This window comes from Serinus canaria, chromosome 1 (assembly GCF_022539315.1).
Source record: "Serinus canaria isolate serCan28SL12 chromosome 1, serCan2020, whole genome shotgun sequence".
In the NCBI taxonomy this organism is placed as follows: Eukaryota; Metazoa; Chordata; class Aves; order Passeriformes; family Fringillidae; genus Serinus; species Serinus canaria.
The window spans coordinates 76475063-76496880 of record NC_066313.1 but is presented as its reverse complement, the minus strand read 5'-3'; the positions used below and the strand labels follow the sequence as shown (position 1 = coordinate 76496880).

The 21818-nt window shown below is 37.4% G+C and overlaps 1 protein-coding gene across 1 annotated transcript in view; it reads left to right on the top strand.

The window, feature by feature from the left end:
• NALCN (sodium leak channel, non-selective) overlaps positions 1 to 21818 on the top strand; it is a 214350-nt gene that overhangs the window by 71155 nt on the left and 121377 nt on the right. Inside the window, exon 9 of the mRNA XM_030234675.2 lies at positions 251 to 337. Coding sequence (XP_030090535.1) covers positions 251 to 337 — 87 coding nt within the window. The remainder of the gene's footprint in view (positions 1 to 250; positions 338 to 21818) is intronic.

Here is a 21818-nt window from a genome sequence, read left to right as displayed (position 1 = left end):
AGATTAACTGAATTGTTTTCTATATCAGGACTAATAGAGACACATTATGTTTGATGTAGTCTGAGTAGAATTCAGACAATTGTTGGGAAAAGCATGTTACTCTTTTTTTCTGTAGCAGAAAGAATCATTCCTCTGTTATTTTAAACTAGCTGTCATGAAAATGCATGCTGGTCCTTAAGGGGAATGTATTAGATCTCACTTGTATTTATTGCCACACAAAACATTTCTGACAACAGTCTTCCCTTTCAAGATGTTTCATGAAGATGCTGCTGGAGGTTGGCAGCTTGTGGCTGTTGATGTGAATAAGCCCCAAGGCAGAGCTCCTGCATGTCTACAGGTATGACATTGCTTTTTAATAAATCTCTGAGTGTGTTACCAGCATCACTCAAATGTTGCTATAGGGAAATTATGCTGAGAAATAGCTACCATAGTTTTAGTCATATATTTTTTGAACCTCTTGCTTTCTGCAGTGTAGATTTTTTCCTTGAAAATCACAGATCAACAAATAAAGATATACCACCCTCAAAGGGAAAAGATTGGAAAAATCCTTCCCAATAAGGTTCTGTTTTGTGTGCTTATGAGAGAAAGATTTAAGATGGTAAAAAATAAAATAAAATAGTTAATCATGTTCTATCTCTCAGAATTTGTATACAAATATATTTCATTCCTAGGATAGCTGCATCATAAATGCTTGTTTATTAAGTGCAAAATGCCATAACATATGCCAAGAAGCATGACTAATCATAATAAACACAGAACTACCTAATTTCTCTTGTTCCTTTGTAAAAATCGGCTTACAATTAAGGGAGAAGAAGCATGTAGGAACCAAGCCATGCAGTGTTTGAAACTTCAAGATTTGATATTCTTACTTGGATAGAAGTTAATTTGTGAAACTCTATCCTCATTGTTTAAATAAATCCAGACTAAGATAAGTAATATTTTTATAAATCCATTTTTAGAGCAGAGCAATGTACAGCAGCTCAAATTTTTATTTGCAAGTTAAATTATGTCACTTCTGGATAAAACAAACTTCAGAATAGAAAGCCAAATCTACTATAGCATTTTCTGGCAAATTTGGTTATGTTTGGTGTAACATGTAAGCTAAAATACATGTTCTTGTTGGCAGCATGTACATTCCTGAACCCTAAGCTGGCAAGCACCTACCATCCCCTCCACAAGCTGTTCATTCTCAAATATCTCTTCTTTGCCAATCCACTGCCATGTATTTGATTATAGCATATGTCTTAAAAGATAATTCGTATTCCCAAATTTAATTCTTGATTTTGACAGCAACAGGAACATCATTTGTGGTGTTCTCAAGTAAAAGTCTCAGGTATGTGGATGAAATTAAACTGAACTCACAGTGAAAACTTCAGATGAAAATTAAGACACCATCTGAGTCACCTGGTCTGCCTTTGTGGCATTGCATTTTTACCCCTTTCAGGAATCATTGAACACAGTAAATTGTGTCCCAGTGGACATAAACGTCATATATTCAACTTTTTAAATTTTCCACTCAAACAGCAGTTTCCTTCTTGTTCTTCATCCTTTCGTGAAACAGGGGAAGCTCTGAAACAGTGCTTTAAGACCCTTTTTAAGACATTAAACTGCATGAACTGCTTAGGTGTCCATTAGTCCAATAGTCCATTAACTATATGAAGTCCATGTCCTAATTTCCATTAGGAAGTTTATCCTTCATGGCATTACTGTCCCTGTCTACAAATAAGCTGTATTGAGTTGGTGCTGTCATCATGGAGGCAGTAAACAGGATTGCTATTCTATGTTTTATGTGTCTTATGCACACTCTAACTTTTAGTTATCAGAAATAAGAGTTGAGCTTCAAGACTTGCTTTGTATAGTTTGGAACTTCCATTCATTAGATACCTCTGCATTCATTAATATAAGTATTCTGTGTGATGTAATACTTTTTGTGGGTTTTTAACTGCTGGTCTACATATTAGGGTGATCTAATGATTTTAAAATGTTCTGAGAAATGGATTTTTTGTTCTGCATCAGGTCATAATGTGAGAATTGCAGGAAGAAGATAGTCTTACCCTTCCTCATTGCTATACATCCCCCTCACAACATGCCTGAGCTGGCACCGCACTTGTTCAGGGAATGGAGTTAAAGTTGGCAGGAGGAGAGGAGTGAATTTGTTATTGATCAGACTCCCTGCAGCTGCATAAATGTTTTTTCTGACACAAAAAAAGGCCCAGAACATTAGTAGGAGCAGTCTAGGAATGTGAGAACTGCTTCCTTCAGCAGCAGCGAGCTCTAAAGCATGACTACAATAAATTTCAACCCAGGTTTGTTTTTTTTTTTTTAAGAGATATGGAGATTACTAAAAAAATCAGTTATATATACTTTTTTTGTTTCTTGTTTTGTATTCGGTCAATATCAGAGAGGTGGCTGGTCTGCTTGCCTATGCAGCCAGCTCCTAGGAATGCCTAAAATACTCAGCACTGGTGGTTTCCAACCACCTAGGTTCCTCTGTGCAGCTCTCAAATTTATAATTAGGTACAACTTTATTTATGTATATTTTTAGATACCTTCATGTCTCATACATGTATACACACACATTTAATGGTTCATTCTAACTATTTGTAGGACAATGATGGGGTGCAGAGGTGTGGAATACAGAGGTTGTAGGTGGAGTGGAGATGCATTTCTCCATGGCCATGGATAGGTTCCAGCTACCTGTAGGAACCTGATGGGGTTCAGAGGTGGTGTGTGGTGGTTGTGGTATAACAATAACAGCTGATAATATTGTGGAGAGAAACTAAAAGCTGAATGGATGTAGCAACAATTTAAACAGCTCCAAAAAGTTTTAAATAGAAGCAGCAGGCCCTATCTACAGCCTGATTTTAAAGACTTGTGCTTCTGAGATTTGTGGGTTTGCAGGCTAAATTCTGGTAGAAAAATACTTGTCAAGTTAACTGGAGAAAGTATTTAACACATTTGAGATTAAAGACCTATCTAGTGCCAAGCACCACAATCATGAGTTGCTGATGACACTGGGGACATCTCTGCAATTCCTGCAGTTCATACTCATATTTTCCCTGACATGAACCAGAGATTCTGCAGGGACCATCCTGTGCTACCTGTTTAGTTAGACGCTGGAAAGTAAGATATAAACTAACTTCCGTTGCCTTGGTGCCCTGCAAAAGCATTAACATCCTCTTACATGGACAGGACCAGAAGCAAAGGGCACAGCATTAAACAATGGGAGGCTCTCTCTGAACACCAAGAAGCAGTTTTTTACTCTGAGGGTGACTAAATGCTGGCAAAGTTGCCCAGGGAAGTGGTGGAGTTTCCATCTTAGGAAATTATAGTAGATGTCCTGGGAAACTGGCTCTCAGTGTCCCTGCTTGAGTGATTTTGGTAGTATGGAGACCTGGGCCTGGTTTGTATGATTCATGGGGAAGAAATAGGGCTATTGGAGGCAGTATTGGAGGATTGGCTTTGGTGCATGGAATAAAACTGTTCCACAGTTCACCTGAGATGGGCAGAATAGATGTGGACTGTACCTAATATGTTCTTTCAACCTGTCTTCTTCCATTCTTGTGGTCTCCCCATCAAAGGATGCTGAGAGTTAGTGAAGTGCTGTGGCACACTGAGGAATTTCAATTTGGAAACAAAACAAGAGAAAACAAACTCACGGTGTAAACATATCTCCAGTGGGATGACAAAGGACATTGCGTAGGGAGCCTTTACCTCTTAAGTACAGTACCTTACAGCCATGTATACAGGCTGAGGCTGACTACCATCACCTTTCCCTCCTCCACTGCACTAACTAGGATGAGTAACTACTTGCTTTGCACATAAAAAATGTTGGTGAGATTGCTGATTAGAAAACAAGCATTTCTTGCTTAACAAAATAAAGTAAGAACAAAGAATTTCTAAGAGAAATTGTAAATGAGAAGTGCAATGCCACGTCTGATCTTAACTTGACGGTTTAAGGTGACCAGCTATGCCATGAACATTGTTCCGTTTCTCTTTGTTAGGAGTTCCTGCAAGTAGATACTTCCATGTGTTTGGATCTTAGAGACTGACCCTGATTTTATTTTGGAAAAAGACCCAAACAATTGCTGATTAAAAACCAACGTCTGGCTGAAAAATCTTGATGCACTTGATTTTTGGCTGTCAAATTTGCTGTAGTATAAGCAAATTTGAGACTTCTTACCTTCACAAAGAGTATCTGCAAAACAAAAGAGATAGCTATGAGAGTTGTAAGATGACACTTATTTTGGCAGGATATTAGCTTTGAAACCTAACTCTGGCAGAAATTGCATATTATTAATGAGTTTGGGAGTGAAAGAACTCAGCTAAACCCTGTGACCTTAAATTCCTCAATTGTTTCAGGGTATATATCCTGACAAGCTGAAAAAAAAGTTCAATATTGTCTCAGTAGGCAACTGTACAGAACATGGAAAAATGAAGATAAAGAAGAATAACATTGAATTCAGCAGAGAATGGTGGGTTTTTTTGTTTAATAAAACCTTAAGCCTTTCTTAAACATGTTGATGTTGCAGAGTCTTAATGGCTACAGTGGCTGCAGGATATGGCCCCAGAGTTCTGCCCTACATCTGATTCTGACAGTCAATGTTTTAATTGTTTAAAGTCTGTGTTGCATCCCCAACAGACTCATCCTCTTTTCTCTTAAAAGGCATTAAAACCAATTCAAAATTTAAGTGTACAGGACCACTAATATAAATTATGTAACATTCCTGACTGAGAACCAAAGTCACAGACAAAACAGGTATCTTGCAAAATACTTTTTTTACAGGCTGCCAGTGAGGTCATGGAGACTCCATCTCTGATGGATTTCTAAACCCAAGGGACACATTCCTATGTCACTGTTCTAGGTGACCCTGACTTGGCAGGGGGTTGGACTGCATGATCTCCTTCTAGCCCTAACTATTCTGTGATTCATTGATTTTATGAGAACATATGAGTACCTTTCTAGAGATGGCATCTGTGAATATTAGATAATAATTTTATGGGAAAAATAATGCATAACTTTTTTTTTTCTGGTGCTCATGTAAGTCCAAGACTGTGTCCAGACTCTTCCCCATGCAGCAGCCAATCTCTATCCCAAATGTTTCATGTTGATTTTTTTTTTTTTTGACAGGGAATCTGAAGTACTGAAGGGCAGGTTCTAATAGTCTCATTCTCTCTCCTCCCACCTTGGAGTAGTGCAAAACCCCACTCTCTGTTAGAATGAGCCTACTTCAGTTGGGATAGGAAAACACTGCCTGACCTCTGGTTGCTCTTTACTTCACATGTATCAAATGACAAGCCTAAATCTATTTAGAATTTAAGAATCCTTCACAAATTTACATCTTTAAATGGTAGATTAATGTCTGTGAGGGCACATGCAGCATGTTTGTCCATACTGCAAGATTAGGAAGGAAACAGTTAAGGGCAGAGCTGCTATTCAGGGCGAAGTAAGCCGGCCTGGGGAAAGGACCAGCAGGGACATTAGCATGAATTCACTAAGAACAGGCTGCACTTCAGGAGGAACGAGCTGTGGCAAAAGCTGAGGCTAGGCTCTGCTGAAAAGGCCCTGGAAGTCTCAGTGGGCAGCATGCTGAACAGGAACCAGCAGCCTTCCCTGGCAACAGAGGGGGTCGACAGGATCCTGGGTCATTGTGTGGAAGGAATTATCTCCAGCAGGGGTAAGCCTGAATCCAGATACTGTGTCTGGATTCAGGCACAGTATCTGGATTCAGATACTGTGTTGCTCAGCAGTGGTAAGCCTGAATCCAGATACTGTGTCTGGTTTTGGGGCCCCGGTACAGTATGAATACTGACTAACTCCAGTTCGACAGAGGGGGTCCAGGTGTTTGAGAAGCTTACTCTTTTTCTGGTCTCTTTCAGTAAAAAAAGGTGAATTACAGTATGCAAAAAAAAAAAAAAAAAAGTATATGAGCAAAATATGTTTAGTACTCTAGTTTTATGAGATTATCTTTTTAATTCATAACATAAAAGGATAGTGGTTCTTACCCCATGTATTTAACCTGTCCCCTTCTTCCTTGAGCTGAATAAACTGCAATCATTTCAGCCATCTGAATTCATAACTTCTTTTATTAACATAAACTGATGTGGATGCCAGTTTGTATTATCAGACAAGAGAGGGAACTGAGGTGTCCCAGGAGTAAACTTACTGTCCTGTTGGAGATCAGACAGCTACAGAAGCTGAACTGGGTAGCACCACAGACCTTTTAGCCCTGGTACAGTGAAAGCCAAAGGAGAGCTAAACTCAAGGCAAGAATTGAAGTGAAGACATCATGTCTGGTCACTCTGACCCTCTAACACTGACCACTTTAATAATAGAAGAACAAAGACTTTACCAGCAAAAGAGATAATAAAGGACATTGTGAGCATAAGAACAATAATCAGAAGTTTGTGTTTTTAAAGGAGACCAGGACAAAGGGGTCAGAGTAGAAAATTTTGTACAAACGTATTTACCTATAAATGTTGGTAAAGTGTAATAAACTGGCTTTGCTTTGCTGGCATGAGCACAGTCGGTGTCAGTCAATCCCCACACTGTCCCTTCAGCTGCGGCTCCCACTATGGTTAAGGCCTCGAAAAAACGAGGCAAGCAAACAGCAGAGGAGGGTAACAGTTTTACCTTCCTCATCTGCAGTAGCATAAAGCCAAAACTGAGCACACACTTAACAGCAGCTCATTTGTGAATCTCCATCCAGTTTCTGAGAGTTAGCCAGATGTTGGAGTATCCACCCCTTTACACTATTCACCGCACTTTCACCATTTCTTTCCATACTCTATGAACAAGTAGAAAACAATGGAAGTGTCTTTGAGTTTTTTCAGAATTCCCAGTATTTACTATCTCCCCATATACAATGGAGGATACCAAGATGGGATGGGGCTGGACTACATTGTGTGTGTTCTTCTGTTGCCTACACATTTAGTTTCTCTGCAGAACCTTCCATTCCTCCTTATTTTCTGTTTTTACCTCACCAAAACTACCAGTTTGCTGTTACATTACACTTGGCATGCTCTGCTCCTGAGTCTCCTCAGTAAAGCTAATGTGGTTGGTTTTCAGTACTGTTTCAGTGCTAAGGGCATCACTGAAGTGTCCAAGCTTCTGTCAACTGATGCAATTTCTGTAAATGTGAGTGGGGCATACAATAAAGATGGGGGATATTTTTAATTGCAGCCTCAGAAATTTAGGATTCAGAATCAGTTAATCTTCTGAATAAACTCATGTACTCAAATAATAAACTCATTCAAATCAAAACTTAATTTTAGCAAACTGAAAGAGAAGATTTTTCTTCCACTGCAAGAAAGGACCCCAGTTAATTGGAAGAAATACATGTATATAATTTAATGAAAGCCACTGTAGGTAAGAAGGAAATAGGACAGAGTAGGCACACCTTCTGCAGTTGATTCCTAAGTGACACTAAAGATTAAATTAGTATGTAAAAAAACTTCCAAATTTTCTTGTTCACCAATAATTACTTCCCATGAAAGAGAAGAAGATAAAACCCACTTGTGTATACTTTTCTTGTTTTCTTGCAGTGAAAATCCCTAAGTACTGCTTTGTTCATGTCTCTCTCTCATATTCAAAATATCCATCATGAAACTGCTAAAACACTCAATTCCTTCTTCTCTGACCATGTCCTCCACCCTCTATGGTTTTTTTATGCCTTTGGATATTGATTTTCATGTTGTAGTCTCCTTCACGTTTCTCTAGACTTCTGTAATTTTACAGAATTCTTTAACAAAATGAGATAATACATAGCATGAAGGACTGACCTTTTTTGATGCAAAAGGTAGACTTAAATTTCTGACACTATGTCACTTGCTTGCTCACATCATAGCTTTGTGACCTTCTATTTCTTTCCTAGGTGAAGCACATATGATTAAAAGTGAATATAGTATCTTTTATCTGTTGAAGATTTTACTGTCATAGTATGACTGCACATAGAGTTTGTAAGTGACCACTTCCATTCTTGCTGACACATCAGACACAGTGTCCTCAAGCTTTTTCTAAATATCATTCCATCTTCAGCTGTGCATTTCATTTTTGCCCAAAATATTAACATGAACAGGGAATTGCTGTCTGGCTCGTTGTTTCCCACAGGAGCCACAGTGGGAAACTGTTCATAATTTTTCTGTTCATTACAAAAGTCTGTATTGAGAAAGCTGAAGATGTCATTATTTGGTGTTAGTAATACCAACCACAGTTTCATGGAAGATATGATATGATCTTTCCAGGTCAGCTTTAAATGAGTATGTGTTCTTTACAAGTCTTTGCAGACAGAAAGACAAAAAGAAAGTAGTGACAAAATCATTAGCAACCTCTAAAATTTATAGGAAAAGAAAAATAAGAGACACAAAGTGCCTTTAAAGGGTAAAAACATGCTCAAAGAATTTTTCTAGGCTTTTTTTCTAAAAACTAGTCCTCAGTTTTTCTTTATTTGTGAACTGAGAGCTTCCTACTGAGCTTGTAGGAGTAACTCATGGTAGGCAGGAATTTCTAGCACACTACAATATGTTAAAGTAATATCAACAACAGCAAAATAATGTGGCAACATGGAGCCTCAGCATGAATTTGTGCTAAATGGTTCCTGTTGAAATGGAAAACACAAAGATTATTTTTCAGTAAGAAAAGAAAATCAATATTTTAAATCAATGCCAGTCATAGGGAACAGTGAGAACAAGTAACAAAAGACCACAAAGCACATTTGGGAACACTCAAAAGAAAAATACAATAAATATAAAACCATTATACCAAAATAAAAGCTTTCACAACCTGCATTAGGTTGTGTCATAGTCAGAAACTATACTAATTTTTCATGTTGCCACTTCCAGCCATTTCTATAAAATTAAGGAAAACTTAGGTGACTGAGTTAAAGTTCTTCAAAAGCACTGGTTTATGGGAGTAAGCATCATTATACAAGACCAGACTAGTAAAACCCAGCAGATCTAGCTGGTCCATGGAAAGTGATTGTAGCTGGAAGTAGTTGGACATGATGATCCTTATGGGCCCCTTCCAACTCAATATGTTCTATGATTCTAAGTGTCTTCCAAAGCATGGATTAGGGACAGTTTTCTGTACACGCCACACAAAAGTCAAGTTGTTATTTTCTACATCACTTCCTGCTTTAGAGATCTGGATGTATCTATTTCCCAATTCAACCCCTGTTTGTTCTATTTTATTGAAGTGCCTCTAAAGCAGTTAGTATGTTTAAATACCACAGTAGCCAAATCTCACAGAGATATATTTTTCCACAGTAAGGAATGTGAACAGCAAGCAGTTTTAAGTAGTTTTCTCAAGGTTTACAGGAAATTTGTGCTTAGAAAATAAATTGAACCCAGATCTCCAGATTCCCTCTCCAGTCCCTTAGCCATTAGAATATTTCCTCTCCCAATGCACAATATAGTATTTTGAGGAACTAAATTCTAAATAACTCAATACATTAAATAAGTAGAATTTCACTAAAGGACAGGCCCAGACTCATGAAACTGTTGAAACAGAACTTTTAATAATATTCCCTTTCATTTTTGGAGCAGTAATGTTTGCAAAGCCCAGAGAAGAATTATTAAAACCAAACTTAGTGCAAATTTTAATTAAAATTATACAGGAGAGTAGAGAGTCTTGACTATCTTTTACTAAGAACTCCATCCTTCACAGGATATTGAGTGACAATAAACTCAGCTAAGAAAGGTCAGAAGAATGCATATTAATTGAATGTGTCCTGAAGGCAGGATATATATTTCCCAATCTGATTAACTCTTTTGTAGATTCAAATTTATGCACCATGTTCCTGAGCAAAGAAACTCACCCAAGCCCTTTGAAAATAGCTAACATATCTCTCACTAGAGTCTTAATAAGTAAAGAATGCCTTCAATATATTGCAAAACCTTTAAATGCATGATTTTTTTAGGAAGTCTACATTAATTTTAGTTTGGTTTGATAGAATTGAAACAATAATGCATGGTGAGATTAGTAAGATATTTGAGTTTTTCCAGATTTTAAGATTTTTCTTTCTTTTCACTTTATTTTGGTCAACAATTCATATTTAATAAGATTAAAGCCCATTTGGGGTGCTATCCCCCCAAAAAAATAACTTTAACACATTGCTTTCCTTTTGATTTCTTTTTTTGGATGAATATCCAGGAATGTCATAGATTCTGCAGTGCTCATAAAACTAGCAGATAAACAGTGAATTTGCCATGTCTTAAAAATTGGCCAGTCTCAGAAAGAGGCATATATAGCTCATCCTTCTCTGAACTTCTGGTTACCCAATTATGCCCTCATTCCCTGTCTTGCACTCCAGCAGTAAGTCATTTAGGGACTTTCTGAAGTGGATGTTATATTAAGGCCATTATATTTAGTATCTGTTGATGGATTTATCACCTATCTACTTGTCTAGACTTCTTTTTTTAACCCATTTATCATTTTTGCCTACAGAACTTGTTTGTAGGAAGAAGTTACGTAAAGTAACAATGCAATATTTTAATTGATCCCAGTTGCAGATTAATGAAATTATTTTCCTGAAATTTTGCAGAAATAACACAAAACAGTGCAAAGATTATTGGTTGCAATTATGAGATGGATGATCAGTTTCAGTAAAACAAAGAATTGAAATAATAAAACATGACCGTCAGGAACACAGGCTGTTGTAACATGCAATCACTAACAAGAGGAGGGCAGACAGGAATGTCTGAGGACTGTAAACACCAGCCATGGGACATGGTTGTTTTTTGTTTGTGCCTGTATGTAAATATAGAACTCCCAAAGGTGAGGAAACATCAGAAAGGGCAATAGACTTTGAATTTCAGTAAGGAGTTTTATAAAGAGACATTTATATATTTGGTGACAAGGCAGTCATTTTTAAGACAACTTTTAAATCTTCCTTTAGGGAATGTTCTGACATTAACAAATATTAATTAACTTATTAGTTATTAGAGCCCTACTGTAATTTTTTCTATGCTTTTATTTGTCTGCTATTGCATACATGCATCAAAAACAAAAGTATTTTTTTAAAAAAAGGGGATACAGAATTGCATGCATATTGCCAGTTGGCAAGGTTCAGCCCCTCTCCCAATCTCCCTCCTTCCTCTCCTTCTTGCCTGCCTGTCTTTTTTTTTTATAACTATTATACCAAACCACATACATTAACAATGAGTTAAACACAGTTCATAATTTATTCTACATAGCTTTCCAGTGACTTGCTGAACTGTCTGTTCTTGTTCATTGCAACCAAAGTAAATTGCTAGCCACAGCTTGTAGCAACATACCTCCTGAAAGTAAACAAAAAAAAAGAAAGTTAGTGTTCTCACTGATTTGCATTTGGAAAAAATAAAGCATTACTTACTCAGTTTGAACATAGAATTTTCCTGCAGACTTAAAAGATTGAAATCACATCAGAAAGACAAAATGGACAGGTGTTTAACTATGATTAAGCTCATAAAAGGGTAGTAGTTTGTGGTTCTCCTTGGCAATAGTTCTTATCAGAGGAGAGCCTGCTGCAGCAGAAAACTTGGTCACATCAGGCCCTTGGGATCTTCTAGGGAGATTTAGAATTAAGTATTTTGAATTTATCTCAGGCAATAGGTTTTCAGAAACCTTTGTATGTCAGTGTTATATCATATAATAATTGAATTGTTAGGGTTGAAAAAGACCTCTAAAGATCATAGAGGTCCAACCATTAACCCAACACTGCCATGTTCATCTCTAAACCATTTCCCTCATTCCCTCAGGTTTTTTGAACACTTACATCACTCCCTTGGGCAGCCTGTTCCAATGCCCAAGAACCCTTTCTGTGAAGATTAAAATCCAATCTAAACCTCCCCTGGTGAAAGTTGAAACCATTTTTCATCTTCCACTTGTCACTTTGGAGAAGAGACTGGTCCCCACCTCACTACAACCTTGTTTGTGATAGACTGAACAACCCCAGCTCCCTCAGCCATTCCTCATAAGACCATTCCCAGGGCAGTTCTGTTGCCCTTCTCTGGACCTCTCTCCTTCTTCCATACCTCAGTGTCTTTTTTGTAGTGAGTGGCCCAAAACTGAGCACAGGACTTGAGGTGTAGCCTTGCCAGGGTTGAGTACAGAAGGATAATAACTGTCCTGGTCCTGCTGGCCACACTATTGCTGATACAGGCCAGGATGCCATTGGCCTTCTTGGCCACCTTTGCTCACTGTCAACTCGTGTTCAACAGCTCTGGACCAGCACCCCTGGTCCTTTTCTGCTGTGCAGTTTTGCAGCCACTTGCCCCAGCCTGTAGTGCTACTTGGGGCTGTTGTGACCCAAGTGCAGAACCCAGCACTTGGCCTTGTTGAACCTCATGCCATTGCCCTTGGACCATTGACTCATCCTGTTCAGATCCCTCTGCAGACCCTTCCTGACCTCCAGCAGATCTACACTTCACTACTTTGTGTGCTCTGTGAGGTGACTGTGGATTTGCTCAATCCCTTCATCTAGTCAATTGATAAAGATATTAACACAGGAAAAAAGATATTCCCCCAGCACTGAGCCCTTGGGAACCCCACTGGTGACCAGCTGCTAACTGGATGTAACTCCATTCACCACCACTTTCTGGGATTGGCCATCCAGCCACAGTGATTGGCTGACAGTTCAGTCAAGGTCTCTGAACTTCTTGGGTTTCGACAAGTTTAAAGTAGAACCTTTTGTGTAGCCTCTGATTTTCAAGTGGCCCCACAGAAAATCTGTTCCAGAAGACATAAATTTTACATAAGGAATTTTTATAAATCTTGACCTTCTTTTGTACAGGTCTGTACAGACACGTTGTATCTGGCTGAGATGGAGGTAGTTTTCCCCACAGAAGCTCTCATAATGAAGTGCTTTGTTAGATAGGTGTTTTGGCTGCTGCTGAGCAGTTCTTGCACAGCATAAAGGCTCTCTCCAAAATTCTCCCTCTCACCAGTAAGCTGTGGCTGGGCAAAATCTGGAGAGGGTACACAGCCAGGACACCTGAGCCCAGAGAACCAAAGGGATGTTCTATACCGTAGGATGTCTGCTCAGTTATAAAAGAATGCCTTTAAGAGAAAGAAGAGGACACACACATATTTGTTATTACAAAATGTGTCTTCTAGAGAAACTGCTAGGCATGCTGAAGCCTTGCTTCCCAGGAAGTGTCTGGATTTTACCTTCTAATGAGAAGTAGAGAATAAATCTTTTGCTTTCCTTTTCTTCACATGCTGCCTTTGCTTGTACTTTATTAAGTTGCCTTTATCTTGGCTGATGAGTTTTTTCTCCCCCACTCTTTCCAGCTGAGAAGGGGACTGATAGAGTGGGTCAGTATGAACCTGGTATCCAGGCAGGGTAAATCCACCACCAGAGTTCACCCATTAGGCAGTGACATTCAGTTCTTACAACATCATGGTCACATTAATAAGGCAAAAATCTTCTACAATAAAAATATGCAAATTGTTTTTTGCTTCAGTTAAGTGTTTTCCTTGGGGTTTTTTTTTTGGGTTTTTTTTTTTTTTTTTTTACTTCAGTCATTTTGCTTTGACCTAAACAGGAAGAGTATACCATTTTTCTAGCATTCTTTTTAGCAATGGACTTCAGTACAGATTGTACTTATAATTGGTATTAAGAAATTTTGGGGCACATGAGCATCAGTGGTTTATAGGAACTATTCAGTAATGCCATTAAAATTGAAGTTCAGCTGAATTTCCTTTAGAAAATTTTACTTACTTCTGGGGTTAAATATGTCCAGCATTTCAAATCCTATCAAGTTGAAAACAGGTATTTAAATTGTCATGTGGCTTTTCTGTGCTTAGCACAATTACAGCAATCAAAGTGTTAGGAGCAGCAGCAGGAGCAGCATGACTTCTTTTGGAGCTGTAACTTGGACAGCAAATTTGAGCAAAGTGGAAGACTGCAGAGTCTTAGAACAAAACTAGCAGGGTTTTGGTTTGTGTGCTTCATGCATGTTGTTTTACCCTGCAGTATTTTCCATATTTCTAATATTTCACAAAGAAAGGTCTCCTCTCACTAGGACTGTAAAGAAAATCCTGTACTGCAACTCTGTAGGTTATTATTTTGTTATTTTTAGAATAATTTTTAGATTTTTGAAACCTTTTAAAGCAAATCACTTTGTAATATCTTTTTGTTACTCTTGGGGTCTCTTAGGTGGCTCTTGAGAATCAGTGTGCTCCAGACTCACGTGTCCTTAAGCCCCAGGCAGATGCCAGTGGTAAGACCACAGAGCCAATGGAAAGCAATGAGTACTTCCAGAGGGCAGTGGAGGGTCTGAATGCAGTGGTGCCCATCACTCTACCTACTGCGTTGTAATTCAGGTGTTTGCCTTCCTATTTTAGGTGTGCCAGTGTTTTTCATGTGAATCACTAAAGTCAATGTCTACCACCTTTGTCTTCAGTAGACCTTAATAATATATTTTGATGAGCAGATTTAAAGAAAAAGTAAGTCCTGCTTCAGCAAACATGTATACTGGATTTTCACAAGTATTTTGCATTTATTAAATCCTACTGAAACCATTAAAAGGTACCTAGAGTTTTCTGAATCATATTTTCTTATGAGTGATTTGATTCACATAAATACAGCTGTTTTACAGAGGGTATTAGCACAATCATGCCAAAGTCTACATCCTTTATCCTTTGTGAATTTTTAAATTAATACCTGAAAAGCCACATCTTTACCTGCCCTATGCATTTTAATAAGCTGAAGACTACAGTGCGATACAGTAGATTCAGATCTTCAAGCTGATTGAGGTAAGAGAAAAATGGTACTACTGTTAAAGTGCAGTCTCAGTCCTTGTGTGTATTTCCCATTTTTATAGGTCTAGAGCCACAACATATTTAAATTGCAGTGTTTCAGGAACTTCCATAATTAATTTCCGTATCAGTCATTTTCATTGAATCTTCACCTCATCTTTTGCCTAGTAGCCTGCAACTACTTTGTGCCATAAATTATCATTAATGCTACCTGGTACATATATGGTATATGGTGACATTTCATAATTGCCCATTACCAAGAGTGTATATAAATAATTTCATTTCCTCTGTCATAAACTTTTCAGAAGATTTGGCTGAGGAAAGCAGATATATGCACTAGTGGGCTTGATTTCAGGTGTTTTACTACAGACACTGCTAATATAGTGCAGTTGGCAATACACGTGCTTTGCTTCTTTATTACTGGCCTTCACTTCCCTGATGCTAAATAACTGAGAGGAGGAACTGAAACACTAATTAGTGAAAGCAGACTGTACATCCAATCCCCTCCTTCGTCCTCTCTTTAGCTACATAAACCTTTGCCATCCAGTCTGTTATTCTTTTGGCTCAGAACTACCATTCTGAATATCTCAGTTTTCTTCAGTATCCTTTAAGTCATTTCTCTTTCACTGAGAAACTCCCTGCCACTGACTATTCATGGCTGCTTGCAAGAGAAATCTTACTATTTTTACACACAGTAGGTCCATTTCATCTTCTGCCCAAAGTAAAATTTCCTAATGCTTCATAGCACAGAAGCCACTACCAATAGATCTATTCACAGGCCCTTAAATTCTTATTTCTTGCTTCTTTAGCCAGGGTTCAGCAACCTTTGGTGTACAATGTCTGTCCTTAGCCAAGGCTGATAACCTCCACTATTTAGAACTACTCTCCATCCCTTTAGTTGCTGCCACTTAATCAGAACTTATAAACATGCCCCTCCACTCACGTGCGTACACATTTATGCAACTTTATGCATATCAGTCACTGAAACAGGACAGAAACAATGCAAACAACTGGAAGAGCTCCCTGAGCAAGTTTGTTATGGGTGAACAATCTCATGTTCTGTCTCTGGAAGATAATCTGAACCATTTCTTCTGGTGGAGGTCTTGCTTTTCTGCTGAATTCATGCCTGTTGTATGCTTTATGGAGACACAATGGCTCCTGTGCTGCTACCAGTCCAGAAGGATTTCCATGGGAAGAGGTAGCAATGGTTTTTTCCCAAGGATACTGAACTTGCTTCACATGAAGATTGCAAATGATGTGGATGCACAGGATGTGGATGAAGTCAGGCAAGGTATTGCTGGGTTACAGCATTGGCATCTTCCAATTTATGTGAGGAGACTTAGAGGTGGCAGTGAGTAACACCCTTCAAGAAGTGATAGGAGTAAATTCCTAGAGGACAGAGCAAACTGAGTGGAGTTTACTATAGCTGAGACTGCCATTGAGGAAACTAAAACCAAACCTGCAGGAAAGATCTGCCTGCAATAATACCTTGACAAATGTATGTATGTTCTTTATGTGTATGATACAAAAATATCAACTTTGGCTTGTTATTCTTCCAGCTGAGTATTCTGAGGTAGGTTGTTATTCACTGAACTGCAAAAGAGGATGATTCACTGCTCTTTTACTGGGTTTCTGAGAGGAAATTGATGGGGGATTCTCAGTGTACAGTAGAGCTGAGTCAAATACTAATGCTTGATCTTCTTCTACCTATTCCTCAGAGAAGAGGTGAGAAGGGAAGAACATGAGATGAGACTAGCACAGGTTTTTTTCCACTCTTTCTCCAGATATTTTTTCCCTTTCTGTTTAAGGGAAGTGCAGAAGATAAGAAATAGAACCCTTGCACCATCAAATTCAGTGAGAGTTTGCCACTGCTCTGAAGAAAAATTTAATTTCTAATGTTTCAAATATAGAACAATGGGTTTGTAGTCATTAAAAATGGCAGACTGAAACAAAGCTACATATCAAAGAGTCTTGAAAGAAAAACCAAAAGAAAAAAAAAACCAAAAAAAAACCCATGATGTGAAAGAGTCATGCACTTGCTAAGTATTCTTCCTTAAAAACATGAAGATTTAGGGATGTATTGGAGAAACTAGCTATTTATTTGTTCCAGCTAAAAATATAATGAAAAAAGGGAGTTCCTTAAATTTACTTTACTGTCTATTTCTAACATTGAACATATTTCTAGAATACAGCCTAGTTCTCACAATTAATGATGTACTATGCTTCAGCAATTCCAAGAATTGCTTTTTAATTATTTTGTTACTTAAGTGGAACTTACATGTCTAAATCCACTTGACTGCTTTGAAACTCTTGACCTCTAAAAAAACTCTTCAGCATGTGAGTATGCTGTGTTTTCATAAACCAGTAAGGAGTTTATATTGAGACAGGTAAGTGTATGTGTGACTTATGTTGTATGCCACAAAATTATTTATTTTTGTGAATTGTGATTATGCAAGTGTATTCAACAAAAAACATTATGAACTTGCATCATCATTGAAATGACAGATGGCAAACTGGTGTAGTTACTTCTGCAGATCACTTGGAAAATTGCATGTAGTAATGCTGGCACTAAAGTTCCTTTTTGACATAAAGCTCCCCCCTCCACATTGTAAATTAATTTAACCTGTGTACACTGTTTCAATTCAGCATTAATCATTACATATACAACCAGTAAGGTTAATCCTGCTGGTTGTTGAAAAGAATAGTAAGATACAGTGTGTAAAGGGTGAACAATGGAATAAAACTGCAGCTTAGAAGGGGATGTATAGCAGTGATAGATACCATTTTAATTTTAATGATTTTATTCTTTGCACTGGTGGGATAGCAATATTAACTAGAAATTAACTTTAAAAATACTTAAAAGCCTTAGGGGTGAGAATGAGGGCAAGAATAGATAGCTATGCATAGGCATGGCTGTACAGACATGAACATAGAAGGAATGGAATTTATTTGGCAGTCTTATGAGTCTGGCAATTAAATGTACTGATAGGAGTTGATCACCTTAGGCACTTCATAATCAAAAGAAAAAGGCATCAACAAGAGGTGATTTGTGTAATTTTAAGATAGTCATTGAGGATAACTCAAAACATTGGTCATTTAAATATTAAGATTCCAGCTGAATTCACAGTGGAAATACTGAATAACATATCGTGGTAATGCATTTTCACTAAGCCTTACTCTTCCTGTAGGTCTAAACTGCCATCATGGTCATAATGAGAAGCATTCAGTTTTGGATGCATTTCAGTTCAATAATTAAATAGATGGTTTTTAAAGAGGACAAATTTCTTCATACTTGACATAGTCAAAAATTATATCAATCTATCACTTTAAAAAAATCTGTATTTTCTTTATTTTCCCATTTTTCTAGAATGACTGTAAATGAAAGTGTTACTCCATGATATATATTAATGTGACAATTTTTAAAATTGCTATAGTTCTTCTTTGGAAAACATAAAATAAGCTGAATGATTTTCAAATAAGAAAACATTTAAATTTGCAGAACTTCCACCAATATTGTCAGATGTGTAATTAGTTTATCATTTAATTACAGTATACTTCTACTTTTCTAAAGTATTATGAGATACCTTAGAATTCCATTGAGAATTATCAAATAAGAATTACATGTTACAAATATAGGACAACAGCATTTTTTCTATCAAAGGATATTCCTTTGTTGTTCAAAAAAATGTTTGATGCTCATATTTTTAAAGAAATCCTTTGAAGTTCACTTCAATAGAAACTCTTGCCATACAGAGAAGATGAGATTTAGTTTACTAATTAGCTGCTTCATTTTGATTTAGCATATAACAAAATCAAATCACAATTATAGAATTTTTATTAATTAAACTTTTAAAAACAGCTGTGTATGTGCTGATGGCAAACTTTTAACCTGCCTTCTTCTTTTATTTAATTTTCTTTCTTATTAATTCCCAGCCTGATTTAATTTTCTATGTTTTCAGGCAGACAATGCACTCACTAGCTGAAGAGCAGGAGCTGGAAGTGAGGCCCATACAAATCCTTTTTGTAGAATGAGTTTCACAGTCCATGAACAGCAATTTCCCTACAAGATCCCCCCACATTTCTGTCAAACTCTCTTACAAAGTTCACCATGGTACTAAACCTGTCTTTTTTTTTTCCTCCTTTGCTCTTACTCTGCTTTTCTGTCCTTCCCTGATGTGAAGAGGTCTTAAATCCCTGTCCATATGCTTTCACATCAAGAAAGTATTTCTGAAGGCAAAATTCATTAGAGGACATGTGGGAATAATTTTTGAAAGGATGGGTTATAGGGAGAAGAGGTTTTGGGTTTTTTTAAGAGTTCAGGAATTTGTAGGAAAGGAAAATTATATATTTTCTTTACCCCCTCTTATTTAATCAACTTCTTTCTATCCATGTCTCTTCACAGTATTGAGGGCATGCCCCAGAATTTATAATTTTCATCCAAAATCACACATTACCCTATATGTCTCTACTGTCTTTACTGCTTGATCAATCCTATTTATTTTGTGTAACCCCATCCATCTCTAGTAGCATTCAGTGAAGCAGCTCTTTTTAGGTAGTGTTAAAGCTTTCAGTGTTACATATCAGCACTACGTGCAACTGAGCTGCTCTTTTAGTTTCCTGGGTTTATGATGAGCAGAAGTTAACACAGCTCTGTGAAGCTGAAATGGTGAAAAGAGTCCAAAAATTGCCTTGTATCCCTCTACACACAATCTCCCAGCCTTTGAAAGAAGATCTGCATTTGGTGCATCTGTTGGTTTGTCTTTTACAGGACCTGCTTGGTTTTATGTTCTAAGTATGACCATAGTTATGAACAGTACATATTATGCTTATTTCTTTTTATAGTCCATCTAAATTTTGAACTTTCTAATCTTATTTTGAAAAAAAAAAAAAAAAACAAAACAAAAAACCACAGGAAGTTGTGTGCATGTTTCTAGAATATAACTAGAAGGTTGCAGTCTCCTTTGTCCTATAACTCCTATAACTCTAGCATCTCCATGAGATTTACAAGACACCGTTCCTGTGTGGTCCAGTCCAAATCCAACCTTACCATCATGACTTTTTTAGCAAGTGGGTAAATAATTTCTTCTGCTACTGCCTGTGAGATGGAAGTAATTAAAGACAATAAATGTATTTTCATTCTGGGATGCTACTGTGTTTCATCCAAGCTACATTAAACTGAGTAGTCTTTCCATATCCTTTTGGTTAGACAGGTCTAACCACTGGTTTTACCTTACTGAAGGAAAAAGGGATATCCCAGCTTGGCTGCAGTAAAGGTAGTCTGGCAGATGAAGCTGGAGACCAGACACTTTGCCAGGAAAAGGGAAGTGTAAAGCAAATCATTGCCCCTTGCCCTCTGAATTAATGACAATCAAAATCTCTCATTAGCTCTGCTATCCCCCTGCCCAAGGCAATAGAGTCTAAATTGTGCACACTTTCCAGTGCTATTTTAGATAGGGAGAAATACTTCTGTGGTTCTTCTCTGTGTGGCAAATTTTGTTTGATTGGAAGCCACTTTACTGGAAAGTAGGTTTTGAGCCTAAGTGCAAAACAAATTTTTTTTTTTTTGCTTCTAATTATTCATCTGATCACTTCTTTAATGGAGCATTTGATTTATTTCAAAGTAATCTCTGCTTTTTATATGTAAATCACAAACTTGAGAGTGTGCTAATTAAATTATGCAAGGAAAATGCAAGGAAAAACTGTTCTAATCAAAAGGTGGAAATTCTATTAGAATGTTTGATATTTATTTACATAGGCTTCCGAAGGAGGTAGCAGTTGACAGTCTGAACTACACTGTACACCATGTTCCCAAGACAAATGCAGTACATACAGTAACTAAGAAGATTAATGTACTCTGTGAGGCAAGGCATTGCAATCAGAAACCAATAATCAATACAAATGACCAGTATGACCCAGGAAAAGATTTTGATTAATTCCAAGTTAATTTGAGTTGTCTTAATTCCTTAATTGCAGAAAACAATAGTAGATACAAATGGACAGTCTGACCCAGGAAAATATTTTCATGAATTCTGGGTAGAGTTGTCTTAATTGCCTAAAGCACACATTTGGCAGTTTTTAGTTCAGAAGAACTGAAGTATTCTAATTTTTCTAATGCTGATCAAGTACTTCTCTAAGTTTTAAACAGCTCAACAATTCCAAAGCTGTGAAAAAGCACTGAAATTTAGCTCAGCCATCCAAAGAAATTCAAAGTACACATGTTATAATAATCATTGTACTAAGAGAAAAAGCTGGAATAAGTACCAAGAGAATATAAGGAGCTCTAACTGTATATAAAACTTTTCCATGGAGGAGGTTTTTATCTTAGCGTGTTTTTCATAAAATACAATGATAGCAGGAAGAAAACCCACTCAAAAAATAGTTTTCTTCCATGAGTAATTGCATTTTTAGAATCTCATTTTCCAGGTTCTCATGCTGTATGGAAACACTGATAGCAGGTTGTCCAATGACAGAACTAGATGCTTCCATATGCATATTTGGAAGTTAGAAAATAAATTTACATGGTTATGTTTTTGCTGTTTCCATGTCAGAAAAGAAGAAGCTTCCTTGAAGAATTTGGATCTATTTTGTTTCACCATCACTTCTTCAAAATAAGGAAAATTGTTTCCCATCTCCCTTTTTTTCTTTTCTGTAAAATTGTTGGATTGTTAGTGCTTTCTCAGTAGCTGGGAATTTAAAATAGTGCTTCATCATTGTACAAGAGGTTGCAGGCAAATAGAAATTCAATCTCTGCTTATCATTAATTGCTCTCTATGTTGTTTTTTCATGAGCCCAAAAGAAAAGATATGCCCTAAAGTCTTTCTAAGAGCAGGTTTTAAATTTTCAGTCCTCCAACACATTCTGAGTTCTGTAAGCTCTCTTCTGCCTCCTGTCACTGTATCAGCAGACCACCCACCTAAGTCTTCCATGAGATGAACCCTGTTGTGAGGAGAGCTGGGTTACAGCACATGTGGCCAGCACTGAGCCTTGTCCCCTGCAGAGCATCTGCAGAGTCAGGAGATACCAACTTTGATATGAGCAACTCATTCATTGGAGCTGACACAGCCATGAGGCCACTCGG